At 42.0% G+C, this 16929-nt stretch overlaps 1 protein-coding gene across 2 annotated transcripts in view; it reads right to left on the bottom strand.

Annotated features, from left to right (window-relative positions):
• grin2aa (glutamate receptor, ionotropic, N-methyl D-aspartate 2A, a) overlaps positions 1–16929 on the bottom strand; it is an 81153-nt gene that overhangs the window by 22908 nt on the left and 41316 nt on the right. For both annotated transcript variants that reach the window (XM_034926992.2, XM_034926991.2), the window contains exons 6-11: positions 11837–12042; positions 6621–6789; positions 6378–6531; positions 5715–5840; positions 3643–3872; positions 2401–2561 (exon numbers count right to left, since the gene is read on the bottom strand). In XM_034926992.2, the coding sequence (XP_034782883.2) occupies positions 2401–2561; positions 3643–3872; positions 5715–5840; positions 6378–6531; positions 6621–6789; positions 11837–12042 (1046 nt within the window). The remainder of the gene's footprint in view (positions 1–2400; positions 2562–3642; positions 3873–5714; positions 5841–6377; positions 6532–6620; positions 6790–11836; positions 12043–16929) is intronic.

Here is a 16929-nt window from a genome sequence, read left to right as displayed (position 1 = left end):
ATGAGGAAGTATGGACTCACAAAAATAAATAAATAATAAGAATAATAAAAATGAGCTCGTGTTGCATCAAACCATGTGCACAGAAATGACCTACTTGAGATGTTTGAGGTCAGGTGGAAAAAGACTGGGAAAGGTATACCGTGAACGCACATGTTGAGCTCTAATGAGCAATTTAAAAAAGAAAATAGAAGGGAAAGAGCTTTGTGGTTCAGGCTCCACTGAAATGAGGGTAACTGGCTCAGATGATTTATTTATTATTATTATTATTCATTTATTTATTTATTTTAACTTTGCCTCGTGTCACATGCTTGCGTAAAGAAAGAAACAGGCCAGCTGAAATCCGCAGCAGAAGGAGTAAGCACGCAAACGTCTACCCACACAGAGCCCTAGATTCAAATCTTTCACTCCTCGGAGACAGAGAGAGTCACCAGGGCATTCCTTTATAGCTGTTCTTGTGAAGCAGCAATTAGTGTTTGCAGGGATGGCATGTGGGTGTCTTCTAGAGAAAAAATAAATAAGAAAAGGCACAGTTCCTGCTTGCGGGAGTGGATCATTTCAAATCCCTTCCATTCATCACATGGAGCTGTGGGCTGCAGCAGGGCCAGGGTAGGCAGCCGTTCCTTAGACTTGTCAAGACCTCAGCAATCCTGGTACAGTATAGCTTGTCATGTTGGCACCGTCCCGTTTCTGAATTTTTCATATTGGCACGTAATAAAGAAATAAAAACAGGACGCGGGTAGTGCAGCGCGAAGATCGACAATCCAAGAAAAACTATTGGGAGCGTCTGCAGGAAGTTTACACTGAACAATCCTTTCCAAATAGATTTGCAAATCCTTTAATTTAGGTGCACTGTACGGTACTGTTGTGAATCAGGTATTACCTTCATTTCATAAAAAAATGTATTCTCCACACAGTGTTGTTGTTATTATTCAATACAAGAAAGTCTCATCATTTCTATGCAATAAGAAACTGCAATGACAAGAAAGGAAAACGCAAACCCAAGAGGACCTGGGTTTTGCACAAACAAAAAGATGCTAATGAGCTTTAATGAACAAAGAGGTCATAGTTCACAAAAGCAACTGGAATACCAGGATGTATTGTACTCTGCCCCTGCAGTTCCCAAGAGGCTGATGATAACATGGCTCTAGAGAAAGCCATGTGGGAAGCACTGGACTGCACTGTTCTCACAGCAGTCAGAGCTTTACTGGCCCCAGCAGCTCAGAGGTTAACCTCACGGTGTAATCTAAGAGCTGTAACAAAGTGCCTAGTTTAGGGTAGACGGCTTCACGGTGTGATCTAAGCATTGTAAGGAAGTTTAGAGTTTACAGCAGACAGTATGTGGAGCTCAAGCTAGATTGGGTCCTGTGTGGATCAAACTAAATAGATCAAGTTTTTCTAGGCCAAGCTACAAAAATAACAATAGCAGGGAAAAGGACATTATAAAAAGAAACTTGGACCAGTCTGACGGCAAGAGGAAGTCACTGTATCAAGGGCACTGGGCAGCTCTGTTCTACAGATAATCTTGACAGTTTGTCTCTGAGAATTGATGTTGTATTATCTGATCTGTCCATCTAAAAACACTGTTTTCACTGTAATTAAAATCACCTTTCACTTGATATACCATTATAAAGCCCAAATAATATCTGAGATGATTTGTGTGACTCTTGAAGCGTATTATAAAAAGAGCAAATCACATCCTCTCCTTACTCTAAACGAGACGTGCATTAATTAAAAAAAAAAAAAAAAGTCTGCAATCCGCCGAAGCTGACTTGTTAGTGTTATGTGGACAAACTCTTGATTACAATGACTGCGTTTGTCAGAAGAATGACGTGGTCGTAGTTGAGCTCTTGTCGTGCTACGCTGACATACTGAGCCCCTCCAGTGGTTTTACAGACTCAGATCAACACTAATCTTGGACTATCTTACCTAAGGCAACATTAGGCCACCCAAAATTAGTACTAATCAGGGTCTGTGAAACAGTTCAGAAACTAGTTTCCATTTTCTTACGCAGTGTGTTATTCTTCTGCCTTGTCATTGCTCTGCCTTGTTTCTGTTCTTTCTCTCTCTCTCTCTCTCTCTCTCTCTCTCTCTCTCTCTCAGTGCCCATCTCTTTGATTTCCCCTTTCTACACCGTGCCACAGCCCTGTGTTCGCTGTGTTCCGTCTCTTCTTAAATCTATTAGGCTGTCCATCATTTCCTTTCTTCTCACCCCTGCCCTTAAGCCATTTCCTGCATTCGGGTTTTTCGACGTCAGAGCTGTTGACACAACCAAATGAGATGCAACATCTCTGTTGTGTTTTTCAAAAAAAAAAAAAAAATGTCAAGAGAATTCACACTCACTTTAACTGTATGGAAAAAAAGAAATCAAGTATGTGAAAAAATACTGGGAAGCCCCCCTACCCGGTCTTGAGGCTGACCAGGGCGTCCTGCACGCCTCTCTGGTGATATTTCACCATGTACTGGTGCATGTCGGGGTAGTTGTTTCGAATGTTCCTTTCGGTGCTTCCATTGGGAACAGTACCAAACCGGAAGGGAGGAGAGTAGTCATAGGGTCTCTGAAACTGTTTAGACAATAGCATTTAGTGCTGTGACCATGAGCGATCATTTACAATTCAATACAAAGCAATACAATGCAATACAGTACAATGCAATGCAACACAGTTTGCTTTTCTATAGTGCTCTTCATGCAGAGCATCCCAGGGCGCTTTACAGTACACACTCTACCAAAAGCTCATTGGCCAGTCAATCCAGCTCAGAAACAAGCCAGCATTCCTGATAGGACTCGGGACGGAGTTCCACAGGTAGGGAGCAGAGCCGCTAAAGGCCCTCCTCGCCCCTCCGGATTTTAGACGAGTTCTAGGAACTACCAAAAGCCCAGCATTCGCTGATCTCAGGGTGGGACCAGGAGCATGAGGTGCCAACAACTCCTGTAAATATAAAGACTGAAAACCATGACGGGCCTCATAAGAAGTAAGCAGAATGTGACTGTGCTGCATTGCAACACCAATACTTCAACTTTAAGCATTAAACAAAATTATTATTCTTGAAACTGTTCTAGAATGTTCTTAAGGAAGATGACAACAGCCTAGAACAGTTTGGCTGGGTAACGTAAATATTTTGTGTAAAGAACGTATTTATTTTGTACCGGTTTTTCATTCAATCCCATATTCTACACTTCATAAACATACATAAATATTCTATCATCTTCATCCCATACCTGCATTATCTATTTCAGTTTAAATATAACTTTCTTTAACCCCAGTGTTTTGTTAAATTGCAGTAATTGCAGGGGGGAAATGGCAAAAAAAAAAAAAAAAATTAGTTCTGTTTTAATTATTATTTATATATTATTTACTCTGTTGCAAAAAGAATGAGTATGGTCTCTACAAATAAAATAAAAAAAAACTTTGACAATGTTTTATTTAAACCCCCTATTTTCCTGTTTGGGCCCTCCTGGTCATGTGACGAGGAGGATGTGTATAAAAGCCAGCATTTCCAGGTGTGACTTTTGAATATTGGAATCAATAAAGGAAACTTGTTAAATTCTGCTTGAATCCTTGTTGTGTGCGCTTCCTCACACACAGATACATATATGATGCAGTTTTCTTACAATATAATTTAGCAGGAAAGCCTGATGCGCACCTTATTGTCACTGAGCCCCGTCACCTGGTCAACAAACTCCTCTTGGATCATGAAGGCTGCCAGGTTAGCAGTGTAGCTGGCCAGAAAGATGACAGCAAAGAAAGCCCAGACCGAAACCATGATTTTGCTGGCCGTTCCTTTGGGGTTCTGCACCGGCACAGAGTTATTAAACACCAGTCCCCAGAGCAGCCATACCGCTTTTCCAATGGTGAACGATGGACCGTGGGGGTCTGCAGAAAACAAACATGCATACAACATCAAGACACGGGATTCAGAATCACAGCTGGGAATGGATTCTGTCCTGTCCACAGCTGGTCAGATGAGATGAGGTTAATAGCCCTATAACCACGGATGCAGACTGGCTTGTCGTCGCTGAATTGTTCGAAGCAAAATCTTTCTGTTGATGTCAATAAGGACATTAGTAAGCCTGGGACATAATGATATGAGCAGAAACAACGGCAGAGAATGACAGAGGATACACCGAATGTAGTATGATACTAAACAGGTATGAACATGTGCAGTAGATGGCAGAAGCCCCAGCACTTTGGCTGATTAGCTGGGAGCTTGTGTAAAGACACTGCCAACAGGTTAGTGTTGACGTCCCTGCTAAAGACCTGCTAATGAATATTTCAACATCCGTTGAGTTTGCGGTTGGAGGCTTTTCGTTGTTTTGAATTAATGTGGGTCTGTCGCTGGGATCCTGGCTGGCATGTAGCATAGGCCTGTCCTTCCCAATTATCAGAAAGAAAGACAATTTAACTTCAGATACATGTGAACGGGGCAGAGAGACACAGAGAGTTGTTAAACCTGGGAATGAATAATCTTGACCCTGCAGATTACTTTTTTTTTCTCCACAGATTTTCTGCCACACAGATGTTGTCTAAATTCAAAAAGTTACAAGGCCGTTCAATCACATCTCCAAAATGTTTTATCCTTTATTATTTCCAATCAGTCCGCGTGCTTTGCTTCCTCAATTAAACAGGATGGAAGTTTCTAATGGGCACCATAATGAGTTTCAAAGCTATAAATGACTCAACAGCAAGCGAGGGAACTCTCTCACACAACTGAAATTACTTTGTAATTATTTTGTACTTGAATTACTTGAAATTAATACAAATTGCACTAAATTGCTTTGATCACTTATATTCAGAACGACTATTAACGGCTGTTCATTATTTTCAATTACTAACACTTGCATTGTTGATTAATTCTGTGAACAAGCTTGTTCTGTTATTTATTTCATATTCTCCACTTCAGTGGTTGTTAGAGAGACCTCATTCAGGGCTCACTAGAATGGAGTTTATCTTGGTGATTGACTGTCACACACACTCTCCTTGCTTCGGAAAACAGCTGCCAGCAAGGTGCTTCTGCACTTCTGCAGTGCACAGATTCAAACGGGATTAACAGAGAAAAAACTAAATTCACAACTGAGCAACTTCCACGGGGGAAAGTTGGAGAGCATTACCAAGCTACAGATTTTTTTATATATAAATATTTACATATATTTTTTTATATCTTGTCATCTCTCTGATAGCCTGAACCGATTATTTATTTTACTGTTTAAAGCATTGTGAAGATCTAAATGTAGCACTAAACTGTCTGGAAAATAAACACGTACCCCTGCTTCTGATTCAGTGCATTTGCAATGGTATTTATCTTGCTATGCCACATGATCATATATAGACTCTGCCACCTATTGTACAGTTTGGGGCAGTTTTTTACACAACAGGCAGAAACCGGACTTCTTGTTCAACAGCAAGGAGCCAGTCCTCTGTCCTTCCAGTTTCTTACTTGTGGCTCTTCCATGGTTGTCAAGGTGCAGCTACTGTGCAGTTTATGCCAATCCAAAACAGGAATAGCTCCAGTATATTTTGGTAAATGCATTCTAATGAATACAAAGTCATGTTATGCATGGTATCCAGGAATTGGCCAGCCACCACAACATGGAGATGGCCTAATGATAGACAGACAAGTTGCTCAAAGAGATGCTGAGGTGAATACATTAAATGGTGATCATGAATGCAGCAGACTAGAGCCTATTTAAAATCCTATTTATATAATAAAAAGCTTACCTCTGCCTTGCGCTAGATTCCTGTTGAAACCCATGGGGCTGACGTACTCGAATATGAAGACAGCCATGGCTGTGACAATGAGCAGCATGACGAACATCATCACCCACACTGAAGCACTGAAGGGTTCTGTGGAGGAAACAGAGAACAGCAGTGAAGAGAGCGAACCCCAGCACTGACACCAGCGAACCCCAGCACTGCAGTCAAGAGAGCGAACTCCAGCACTGACACCAGCGAACCCCAGCACTGCAGTCAAGAGAGCGAACCCCAGCACTGACACCAGTGAAGAGAGCGAACCCCAGCACTGACACCAGTGAAGAGCGCGAACCCCAGCACTGACACCAGTGAAGAGAGCGAACCCCAGCACTGACACCAGTGAAGAGCGCGAACCCCAGCACTGACACCAGTGAAGAGAGTGAACCCCAGCACTGACACCAGTGAAGAGAGCGAACCCCAGCACTGACACCAGTGAAGAGAGCGAACCCCAGCACTGACACCAGTGAAGAGAGTAAACCCCAGCACTGACAATAAGTGAATCTACCATATTACCTTTTTCTAACCCTACCCCTAACATTAACTAACCCTAACCCTAAATGGAACTTAAGTGCCTCAAAGGGTCATTAAAATGCATACAGTAGCAAAACTGCCCTTTACGTTCAGTCGCACCTAGAAAAGCAGATGGGGAAACCGTCCCGTTACTTCTTGACACCATGACGCTTATCCCGGTTTCAACGAAGGGGACTGAAAAGTCAATGACCTCGGAGCGCTCTTCGTTGATCGTGAGAGACCCCACAGCCATGACAGCACGCTTGTAAACCACCTGTGCAAAACACATTTTTTTAAAATTTAGACAGAAAAAACTAGACCCAGTAAAGTAATAAACTAATTAAAAAAAAAAACTCCACTTACTTCACCAACCATTCCATTCCACACATGGTTGATCTTTTTACCATGCTTCCCATTCATTACCAAGTAAAGGTCATAGGTGAACTTCACGGCCTTGGCGATCTTCTTCAGGATGTCGATGCAGAATCCTTTGCAGCATTTCTTAATGTAGGTTCCTTCATTCGTTGTGTTGCTGCCAAGGAGAGAAATACATGTTAGCGCCATTCCAAAGAAGAGGCTACGATTGCAAAAAAGGGGCTATCGATTCCAAAAAAGAGAGGCTATTGATTGCAAAAACAAGGCTATCGATTGCAAAAAAAGAGAGGCTATTGATTGCAAAAACAAGGCTATCGATTGCAAAAAAAGAAACAGGGCTACTTTACAAGAGTTCCAAGAGGTGTTGAAAATTTTGGAATACATAAATACATATATACAAATAGTATGCTGTTTCAAAGCAATACTTAGCAATCTCTTATAAAAGTTTACCATGGTAAATCTGCACAGTAGTTTTTTTTTCTCATGGTTATACTACACATTTACCTTCGTTTTCCATGGTTTGGCATGCCATGGTTTTTGCCATACCTCTCTGGGCTTTACTGTGCTAACCTATGCTTTACCATGCCTTTTCTATGCTGTATTACATTTTGCAAGGTTTTTACTATGGGGAACCATTTATCAGGTTAAATTGTTCTGAGACTGAAGAACCGACAACCTTTATTTAAACAGTGTTAGGAAATCCATAGGAATCATGTCCTTACTCACCTGTCTATTCTGACATATAGATTTTCTCATATCGTCATCTACAGTAACTATTATGCACCACTGCATATGTTCAGATACGACCCACACCGGTGGAAATGTTTATAAGATGTAATGAGATTTAGAGAGTGTGTGTGTGTGTGTGTGTGTGTGTGTGCGTGTGTGTGTGTGTGTGCCGTACAGCATGTGTTTGTAAAACCACGCTTATGACAACTAATAAGCTCCTGGCCCATGCAAATTTGAGGACATAAAGAGGGGGATTATCAGCACATTTTACAGTTTAGATGGATCTATTTGTCCTTTCAAATGACCACCTTGTTCTTTCTCCCCTTCTGAACAGAGTGAATGCAAACATGCAGGTATAAAATCCTGCTTTCTTAAGAGCCTACCACCTGCCATTGTTTCTCATAAGCTTTCAGTAAATTACCAAGTAAGCTCCACTTGTGAGTCTTGTATTAAAGGGCTCCACCATGAAGCATGTTTATCTCAGGCTGATCGCTTCACATCACAGCCAGGCTGTTCTTCTTGAGATCAGAGCCCTTACGACTCCCCTGCTGAACGTTAATACCATTCTGTTTACATGTGCAATAAATATTCCTTTTTATTAACCACAAAGGGTTTTCTGGTGCCTCTCTGAATCAGTGCAGCTTGTCCTCTGCGGAACATAATCACAGAAGCATATGAAATAAACTTTTATTGCATCGCAGTGACACATCAGCATCATTTGACTATTGTTTGTTTCCACAAATTTCGTTAAGCCCTTAATCCAATTTGTCCAAATTCTGATAACTCAAAAAAAAAAAAAAAGATATCTGTGGGAAGCAGGAGACGAGTGCAACCCACTCTATCTGCATATACAAATTTGTATTTAAGAGAACATAAGAAAGGTTACAGACGAGAGGAGGCCATTCGGCCCATCTTGTTCGTTTGGATGTTAGTAGCTTATTGATCCCAGAATCTCATTAGCAGCTTCTTGAAGGATCCCAGGGTGGCAGCTTCAACATTACTGGGGAGTTGATTCCAGACTCCCACAATTCTCTGTCTAAAAAAGTGCCTCCTGGGGGGCTCTCGAGTGGCGCATCCAGTAAAGGCGCTCCACGTGGAGTGCAGGATGCACTCTATAGTCTGGACTTCGCCGGTTCAGGTCCAGGCTATTCCTTTGCCAACCGAGGACGGGAGCTCCCAGGGGGCAGCGCTCAATTGGCCGAGCGCCGCCCAGGGGGAGGGAGGACTAGGTCGGCCAGGGTGTCCTCGGCTCACCGCGCACTGGCGACCCCTGTGGTCTGGTCGGACACCTGCGGGCTTGCCTGTAAGCTTCCCAGAGCTGCGTTGTCATCCGACGCTGTAGCTCTGAGGTGGCTGCAGTGTGTAAAGAAGCGGACGGCTGACAGCACACGCTTCGGAGGACAGCGTGTGTTCGTCTTCGCCGCTCCCGAGTCAGCGCAGAGGTGGTAGCGGTGAGCTGAGCCTAAAAATAATTGAACATTACTAAATTGGGGAGAAAACAATAAAAATAACTGGCGACCACTAAATTAAAAAAAAAAAGTGCCTCCTATTTTCTGTTCTGAATGCCCCTTTATCTAATCTCCATTTGTGACCTTGTTTCTTTTTTCAGGTCGAAAAAGTCCCTTGGGTCGACATAGAATTCGAAATGCTTGAATCAGATCGCCGCATAATCTTCTTCGTTCAAGACTGAATAGATTAAATTATTTTAGCCTGTCTGCATATGACATGCCTTTTAAACCAGGAATAATTCTGGTTGCTCTTCTTTGCACTCTTTCTAGAGCAGCAATATCCTTTTTGAAGTGAGGTGACCAGAAAGGCACACAATATTCTAAATAAGGTCTTACAAATGCATTGTAAAGTTTTAACATTACTTCCCTTGATTTAAATTCAACACTTTTCACTATATATCCGAGCATTTTATTGCCTGTGTGCAGTACCTTACACTTTTTGTCTATTAAATGTTATTTGTCATGTGTCTGTCCAGTTCTGAATGCTGTCTAGATCATTTTGAATGACCTTTGCTGCCTCAGCAGTGTTTGCCACTCCTCCTATTTTTGTGTCGTCTGCAAAGTTTGCTTACTATACCAGAATCTAAATCATTAATGTAGATTAGGAAGAGCAGAGGACCTAACACTGATCCCTGTGGTACTCACTGGTTACCTCGCTCCATTTTGATGTTTCTCCTCTAATCAGTACTTTCTGTTTTCTACATGTTAACCACTCCCTTCTACGCATCTATCTGTTTTATCTTTAGGCAAAGGAAATTAGGCCGTTTCTAAGATTCTTCATTGAACATCTGCAGTTAAGAATTGGAAAAACCCAGATTATCAACAGACCCCATCTTTAGAAAGTTATAGGAACAGGTAGCAGTCGGCTCTGATGCAGGATTTTAAATAAGGTGATAAGGTAGAAATATGTTCCGTCAGATCAATAAGACACGCAGGTCAACTATAAGGACTGTTGGCAAACATTGAATCCATTGCAAACTGCTTATTCAGCCAAGTTAACGATCAAATAAAATAATATTTGATCTGTGCTTATTTCATTAAAGGGGAACTTTCATTTGCACAAACTGACTTTGCTACTGCTATAATCCTCCCTGAGGTGAATCACTTGGTTATATCGTTATACACACAACATGATAATAAAATTACACTTGGACAAACAGCGTCTGCTTGAGCTGCAGGACTCCAAAGTGCTGTGGTCCATTCAGGATTCCACACTGATGCAAACAAAGAAGCTTTCTGTGGAACTGCTGTGGGATTTAGGAATCATGTGCTGCAGCGCTGCAGAGAGGAAGCTCAGAAAGAGGTCAGCTGTTCTGTCTGACAAACTGCTTTCAAACGGTGGCTGAAATGCATTCCCTCGGTGCTGTGGGCCGTTCTTTCGAAGCCCACTCAAGGAGATTGTGTCTGCTGGGGGTTTTACTTTTGAAACACTAAGTAATTATCGCAATTCCTGTTAGTTGTGTAACTCTGTTTCAGACTCTAGAATGCCGAGCAGCATGCTTTCTAGGATGATTGGATCCCTACTCGAATTTCTTTGGATTGTGTAACCACAGGCTGGGTTCAGGACTGTATGTGTGGGATCAGATATAAGAGTAATATAGTCGGCTGTGTGGTCCCGTGGTTAAAGAAACAGGCTTTTAACCAGGAGGTCCCCGTTTCAAATCCCACCTCAGCCACTGACTCACTGTGTGACCCTGAGTAAGTCACTTAACCTCCTTGTGCTCCGTCTTTCGGGTGAGATGTTGTTGTAAGTGACTCTGCAGCTGATGCATAGTTCACACACCCTAGTCTTTTATCTTGTAAAGTGCTTTGTGATGGTGGACCACTATGAAAGACGCTATATAAAGATTATTATTATATAATAATATTTTGAAATGTTGCCTCTTGAACATATTTGGCTGTTGTAGATTAAAGCAGATTTGAATTCTACATGTCCTTTCCTGGACAGCACACTTTAGTTACCTGTGCCATACATGTAGATGCCACAATTAGCTGGAGTAAGTCATTTGCCAAACATTTGAACAGATCTAAATTATCCATTCCGCTGATGGCTAAACAGCTTTTATTCCAAAACTGACACAGACTACAAATAAACTGAAGTGACAAACCCACATTACAATATTTAAATACAGCAGCACAGTACAGCAACTCTTTAAGTCTTTGGCCTCACATATTATCACTAAAACAAACAAAGAAGTGCTGGGCCCAGGCTGGAAACCTCTGCATTGTGGGCAGTGAAGGGCAGGGGCTGGGCACTGCCATCGTCTGAGCAGTCATTTTACAGCTCTTTCTGCACTTGCACATTTTCACTTGCTTGAAAATGTTAGTTCTGTTGTTCCTACTGTTCTATATAGAACAGGTGGGGCACACAGAGGTGAAAGGTCACCATGTGCATCTTGTGATTTATGTGGGATCAGGAAGTACTCAGAAAGCATCAGGAGGTAGCATCTGCTTAGTTAACTTGGAAGAATGCCACCCATACCTCAATTTGTTTTGTCAAATAAGTTTCATTGAAATATAAGTAGGTCTTTGCTTCAGGCTTTTTTTTTTTTTTTTTTTTGTCAATAACTCACTACACTCCAGTGTGCTGATGCCTGCTATTATATTGGTGCTGAATGAATGCTGCTTTCAGTGTGGATCACTCAGTCAACTGTAAGATCTTCTCACTCGAACCATGACATAGGGTTATATAATGTAGTCGCTAATATATTACATGTGTATGATAATGGTGTGGTTTGCTCCTATACAATGAAGACAGCCGCAGGGAAGCACGCTTGAGATCTGTAGTAAAGGGTCTTCTTTAAGAGTTAAAATTTAGACATATTTGACCCTGTGACAGGCATGTTATAATAAAGGTCTATAGGATACAGCAGGAAACCTTGTTTCTGTGTGGCTGTGGAATGGGAATGCTGGCAGCTGAGGCTGAGAGCAGAGGGTTATCTAATAAAGAAAGGGCTGCACACTCACTCCTGCTTGATGTGCTTCCGGCAGGGGACGGAGTTCCTCATGCAGGTCCCAGTGAGCTCGTCCACGTTCTCCACGATGACAAAGGGTGCCTCCTCCAAGGTGACGATGCTCAGGTGGTTGTCATCGGCCTCTGCGTCCCCGAAGGAGTTGTACCGGGGCCACACGGGGTACTTCAGAGACAGGCTACTGTTCTCCCAGCGTCCCACCTGCAACACACACACGGCTGTCTGTCATCACCCACAACTGGTAAACACTCGACACTGCCCACCTGCAACACACGCACATGCACGCACATGCACGCGCACACGCATGCGGCTATCTGTCATCCTGCAAACACATCACCCACAACTGTCTCCCACCGCACCACCTGCAACACACACACAAACACACACACACAAACACACACAGCTATCTGTCAACTTGCAAACACATCATCCACAACTGTCTCCTTCACACCATCTGCAACACACACACACTCGCGGCTATCTGTCATCACCCACAACTGGTAAAAACTCAATACGTGCTGAATTTAAAAATACTAAAAAGACACCCCATGACAATTCAAAGGCTAACGATCCTGCAGGGAGTCTTTCTCAATGTCTTTAATGCTGAAATGAGTTTAGATTCACATACTTATAACACTGGATGATCTGGATTCCATCCCTGATTGATAAGGCTCTTCGTGGTCCCATGCAAATACAAACAGACAATGATGATATCATGTCTGTTGTGTGCAATGCTCTCTCACCCTGCTGTCACAGAAGACACATCTCCACATCCCTACATCTCCGCTGTGTACAGTGCACAACCAAACAGGTTCCGGGGTTTGTATATTAACCTTTTCTTGATTGAGAAAATCATTTGGTAATTAGAATATCAACTAATCCTTTTTTTATCAAACAGAATAAAACACTATTTACAGTATATCCCCTTCGGGTGTTGCTTTACACCCCTTCTCTAATTAAGCAGATCCGAGCTTCGCTCCACAACAGCACCTGTTATACAAAAGGAGTTTATTAGCCTCATACTCCCCAGCCACAAGAACCATCCCTATGCTCCTTAGATTCGGAAGCTAACTGCATACTTGGCTATACAGATTCATATTAGTTACCCTGTTGTTGACTGGTCGCCACCTACCTAAACCTCCCTCCCCCTGGAGGATTTAGACATGCATCATACACCCATGTCTGTGTTCCAGCCTGACAGTGAAAGCTGTGATTGCCTTTGATATCCCTCCACTGTAACAGGTCAGTGCACCAGTAATTTGTGTGGGGGTAGCAAATCATCACATTTGTGCAATGGTCCTGCCGGGTGCTTTAATGTAGGTTAATGTTAGCTGTCTTGTCAAAGTTCCTGTGGGATGATAAATATTCCTCTGCTCCATCACAATGTTCTGCACTCAAGAGCCGGAGACCTTGCTGAAGCTCAGACAATAACACACCCCACCACTGCTGTCTGAGTGAACCTGCTGATACAAAATGAGTCCAATAACCATTTCAAAGTCTAGAACGGCGCAGTAGGTTCTGGGGCCTTTCACATGCTGTAGGATCATCATGCACACACACACACACTCTTCCTTTGGCTTTCCGTACCATTGATATTATCATGATGTATGCTAGCGTCTCATTACTTTTGCTATTTTCCAGAATAATTGCATTACATTTTCATTTAAACAGATTCATTACATCTGCTAGTTTTGACACTTTGGATGAAAGCAGAAATTGCTTTTTGCATTTTTTTTTTTTCATGACAGGACACACTGTATGATTGATTTGACAGCTCTGCTTCAATGCCCGTAGAAAGCAAAGCTATTCCAGTCTTATTTAACTTTTTATATCATTAGAAAGTATTATGTTCCAAGAAAATCTGAACGATGCTGACATAGGCTGGCAATTGTCAACAACGATGGAAATGGAAAGCTTCCTGAAATATCAATGCAAGATGACATGCAGCTACAGCCCCCTGAGACAGAACTGACATCATTGTGACATCGCTACCCACATAACACGTGAAAGCATGCAGATATTTAAAAAGAGATCTACAGTATTAAAATACAAATACTTATGAAATGCATGACTATTATTATTCAGTGACAGACGATTCATTTAAAGCAGCCAATTAATAAACAGGAGTCAAAAAATATTACAAATTAAAAATAGGGAAACTGTCTTTCAGTGTGGTTATGAATGATATTTCCACAAGCATGTGACTTCAAATCAAGGGCTAAATCAACCAATCTATCGATATCTATCTATCTAAAATATGTCAAGAATATATTAATATATTTCTACAACAGAATACCGTTGAGCCTAGTGCATTATTTTGACACCCTCATTCACCGTACACGATACTCCACAAACTTCCATCCAGGTGCTTCAAACATGACAGACCGAACTTTGATTACAGCTGCTCGGCCCCATTGGGACCGGGCCACAGTTTCCACACTCTGCATGTCAGCATGTCTGTATGTGATTAGGAAGCAGTCAGATAAAGCAAACACCAGCACTTCAGGGGCTGCAGGGACCAGGGACATGTGGCTTAAAACCCAGTCCTGTCAGTCAGCTTACCGACGACTGCCCAAAAGAAAAAGGGTCTCATTTATCATGTATGTGAGGGGTTGGGTAGAGCTGGTTCAGATCGATACTCACTCTGCAGTGAACAAGGACAGAGATTAACATTGGAACAAGACCCTACAACCTCTCTCCCCTCTCGTTAGTGTCCGAGGATCTGTTTAAGCTGACCAGTGTTATTGGCATTGCCTAAATAAAAACGGGCTATGCTTTTAAATCACAATGAATTTAGAATCTCATGATTGTACTGTAAAAAATTTATTAAGCAGCAGAGTATACCTAGATTTCATTTTTATATTAAACAGTAAAACAGGCCAAAGCATAGGGCATTAAATCATGATGCAGTTCATGGATGTTTCAGAAAGGTTTTTTTTGTTATTTTGCATGCATTTAAATAGAAAACCATTTAGTTAGTTCAATTAAGAACTGGGTCCCAGATAGCATCAGATTCCAAAGAACAGCTCATTTACAGCTGCTGAGTCCTTACTGTGCTGTTGCGATCATTAATGCTCTATTGTAATGCAAGCGTTTTATTGAAAGTCCTTTGATTATAATATCCTTAACTAAAATTAGCAGTGTGGTGTCAAAAGCGGGAGATTTGGCACATGTACCTGCCCTGCTTAATTTGACATTAGGGGTCTGCAGGGCTCCATGCAGCTCCTTGCCAAATGGATCCTACATCATCAAGCATCATTTGCATGTAAATTGGGACAACAAAAAAAGCATTCATTAAATGTGATGTTCTTTAATGCTGATGAAATCAGATGCATGCGCCCTGCCATAGTGTACTAGAGGACTATTAATAAACGCCTCTCTGTGAAAATGGGGTGTGTCACGGCACAACAGCAGTTTCTTTTTGAGTGTCATTAATTAACAGCACATTCTCTCTGCACATGAATCCCAATGGGATGCAACTAGTTCTTTAAAAAGACCCACATGAAAGGAAAACACACACTTGTCTCTTTCTGTAAAATGTACAGAAAACTGCATGAAAATGACCTTATTGATGAATTTCATGAATCTTTTCTTTTCAAGCCAATCTTGCACCCTATCAGCATTCCAGATGTAGTTTCACAATCACAATCACAATGGCTATGGCAAGCTGTCGTTTTTATTTACTCCAGGTCTCAAAATAACTCGGAATCAATCTTGTATTCAATCTTTTGCCTATGCTGTATAGCACATTATATGACCTTTGTATAACTTATATAACGCTAGCAAATCTGCACGGTCGCTGTGCAGTTTTCCCCCCATGCTCTTCCCATGGGTGCACTCTGCATTTACCATAGATTACCACGGTTTGCCACACTGGTGCCAGCTAGACAGGAGGCCTGTAAATGTACAATGCTTTACTGCCATGGGAGATGAGGGATGAATAGCAACCCGATCAAAAATGGGCAAAACACCCAAAAATCCAATTCAGGTCATTCTCTCTCTCTCTCTCTCTCTCTCTCTCTCTCTCTCTCTCTCTCTCTCTCTCTCTCTCTCTCTTTATATATGTATATGTATACAACTTACTATCAACACTTAGAGCTTAGAACAGATTGCACTTATGATTTGTGCGACATGGCTACACCTCACAGTGCTGAAGAGACAGAGAGAGAGGCTTCCTTAATCTTTACAGTACTTTCCGTTATTGTTCATTAAGTCAAGTCTTTGGTTTTGGTTTAAAGTCAGCCAGACACTGCAAAGCTGCTGGAATTTCTCCTGTTAAATCTTCACATAGCCTTGTGCTCTTAGTCTCTCTGTCATCTTCAATCAGCCATACCTGAGTCCCTAGATTACAGAGACAGGACCGCTGCCACAGAGCATAGAGACATGGGATCAGAGACACATTCATTACTGCTTTCATCTGACATATACACTCCCGTCTCCACATTCTCTTTTAATTACTAGCATCAGCGCTATCAAATTAACGCTTGCTTTACAGCCCTAGATTCCCCATAACTTGAAACACATAAATTAGAACGAAAGAAATCAAGCTGAAGCTGGAAGACTAGAAGACGCTTCAGCCAGTGCCTTCCTCGGTTCAGCAGTGATGAAGGGGACTAGCTGAAATGTTTGTCTTCCTCGATCAATACAGCATTGCACTGGGTTGTTAAAGAGCCTGGCTGCTGGATTGCAAACAGTCAGGGATTTGAAAAGGAAGGAGAGCTGCCAAACCAGACAATAATGATCACCGTGCAACAGCGAAACAAACTCATGCACCAACAGAGGAATAAAACAGGTCAAGCGACTCCCAATTGAATCCAGTCCTTCTTCGCCTCTGGGCTAATGCAGAGTGGCAGGAATGAACCAATTCCAACCAATAAAACAGAAAGGTTAGAAAAGTTTACCACAGTATTTTTGCACTGTATTTTTTGCGCGTTTCCCATGGTTCTACTATGCATTTATCACAGGTAACCCTGGTTTGCCATGCTGTATAATATGCTTTACCATATCTCTCTGTGCTTCACAGTGCTTGCCTATGCTTCCCCATGCCTTCACTGTGCTTTATTACATTTTGCTATGCTTTTACTATGG

This window comes from Acipenser ruthenus, chromosome 22, assembly GCF_902713425.1.
Source record: "Acipenser ruthenus chromosome 22, fAciRut3.2 maternal haplotype, whole genome shotgun sequence".
Classification (NCBI taxonomy): domain Eukaryota; kingdom Metazoa; phylum Chordata; class Actinopteri; order Acipenseriformes; family Acipenseridae; genus Acipenser; species Acipenser ruthenus.
This window is presented reverse-complemented; position numbering and strand designations above follow the sequence as displayed.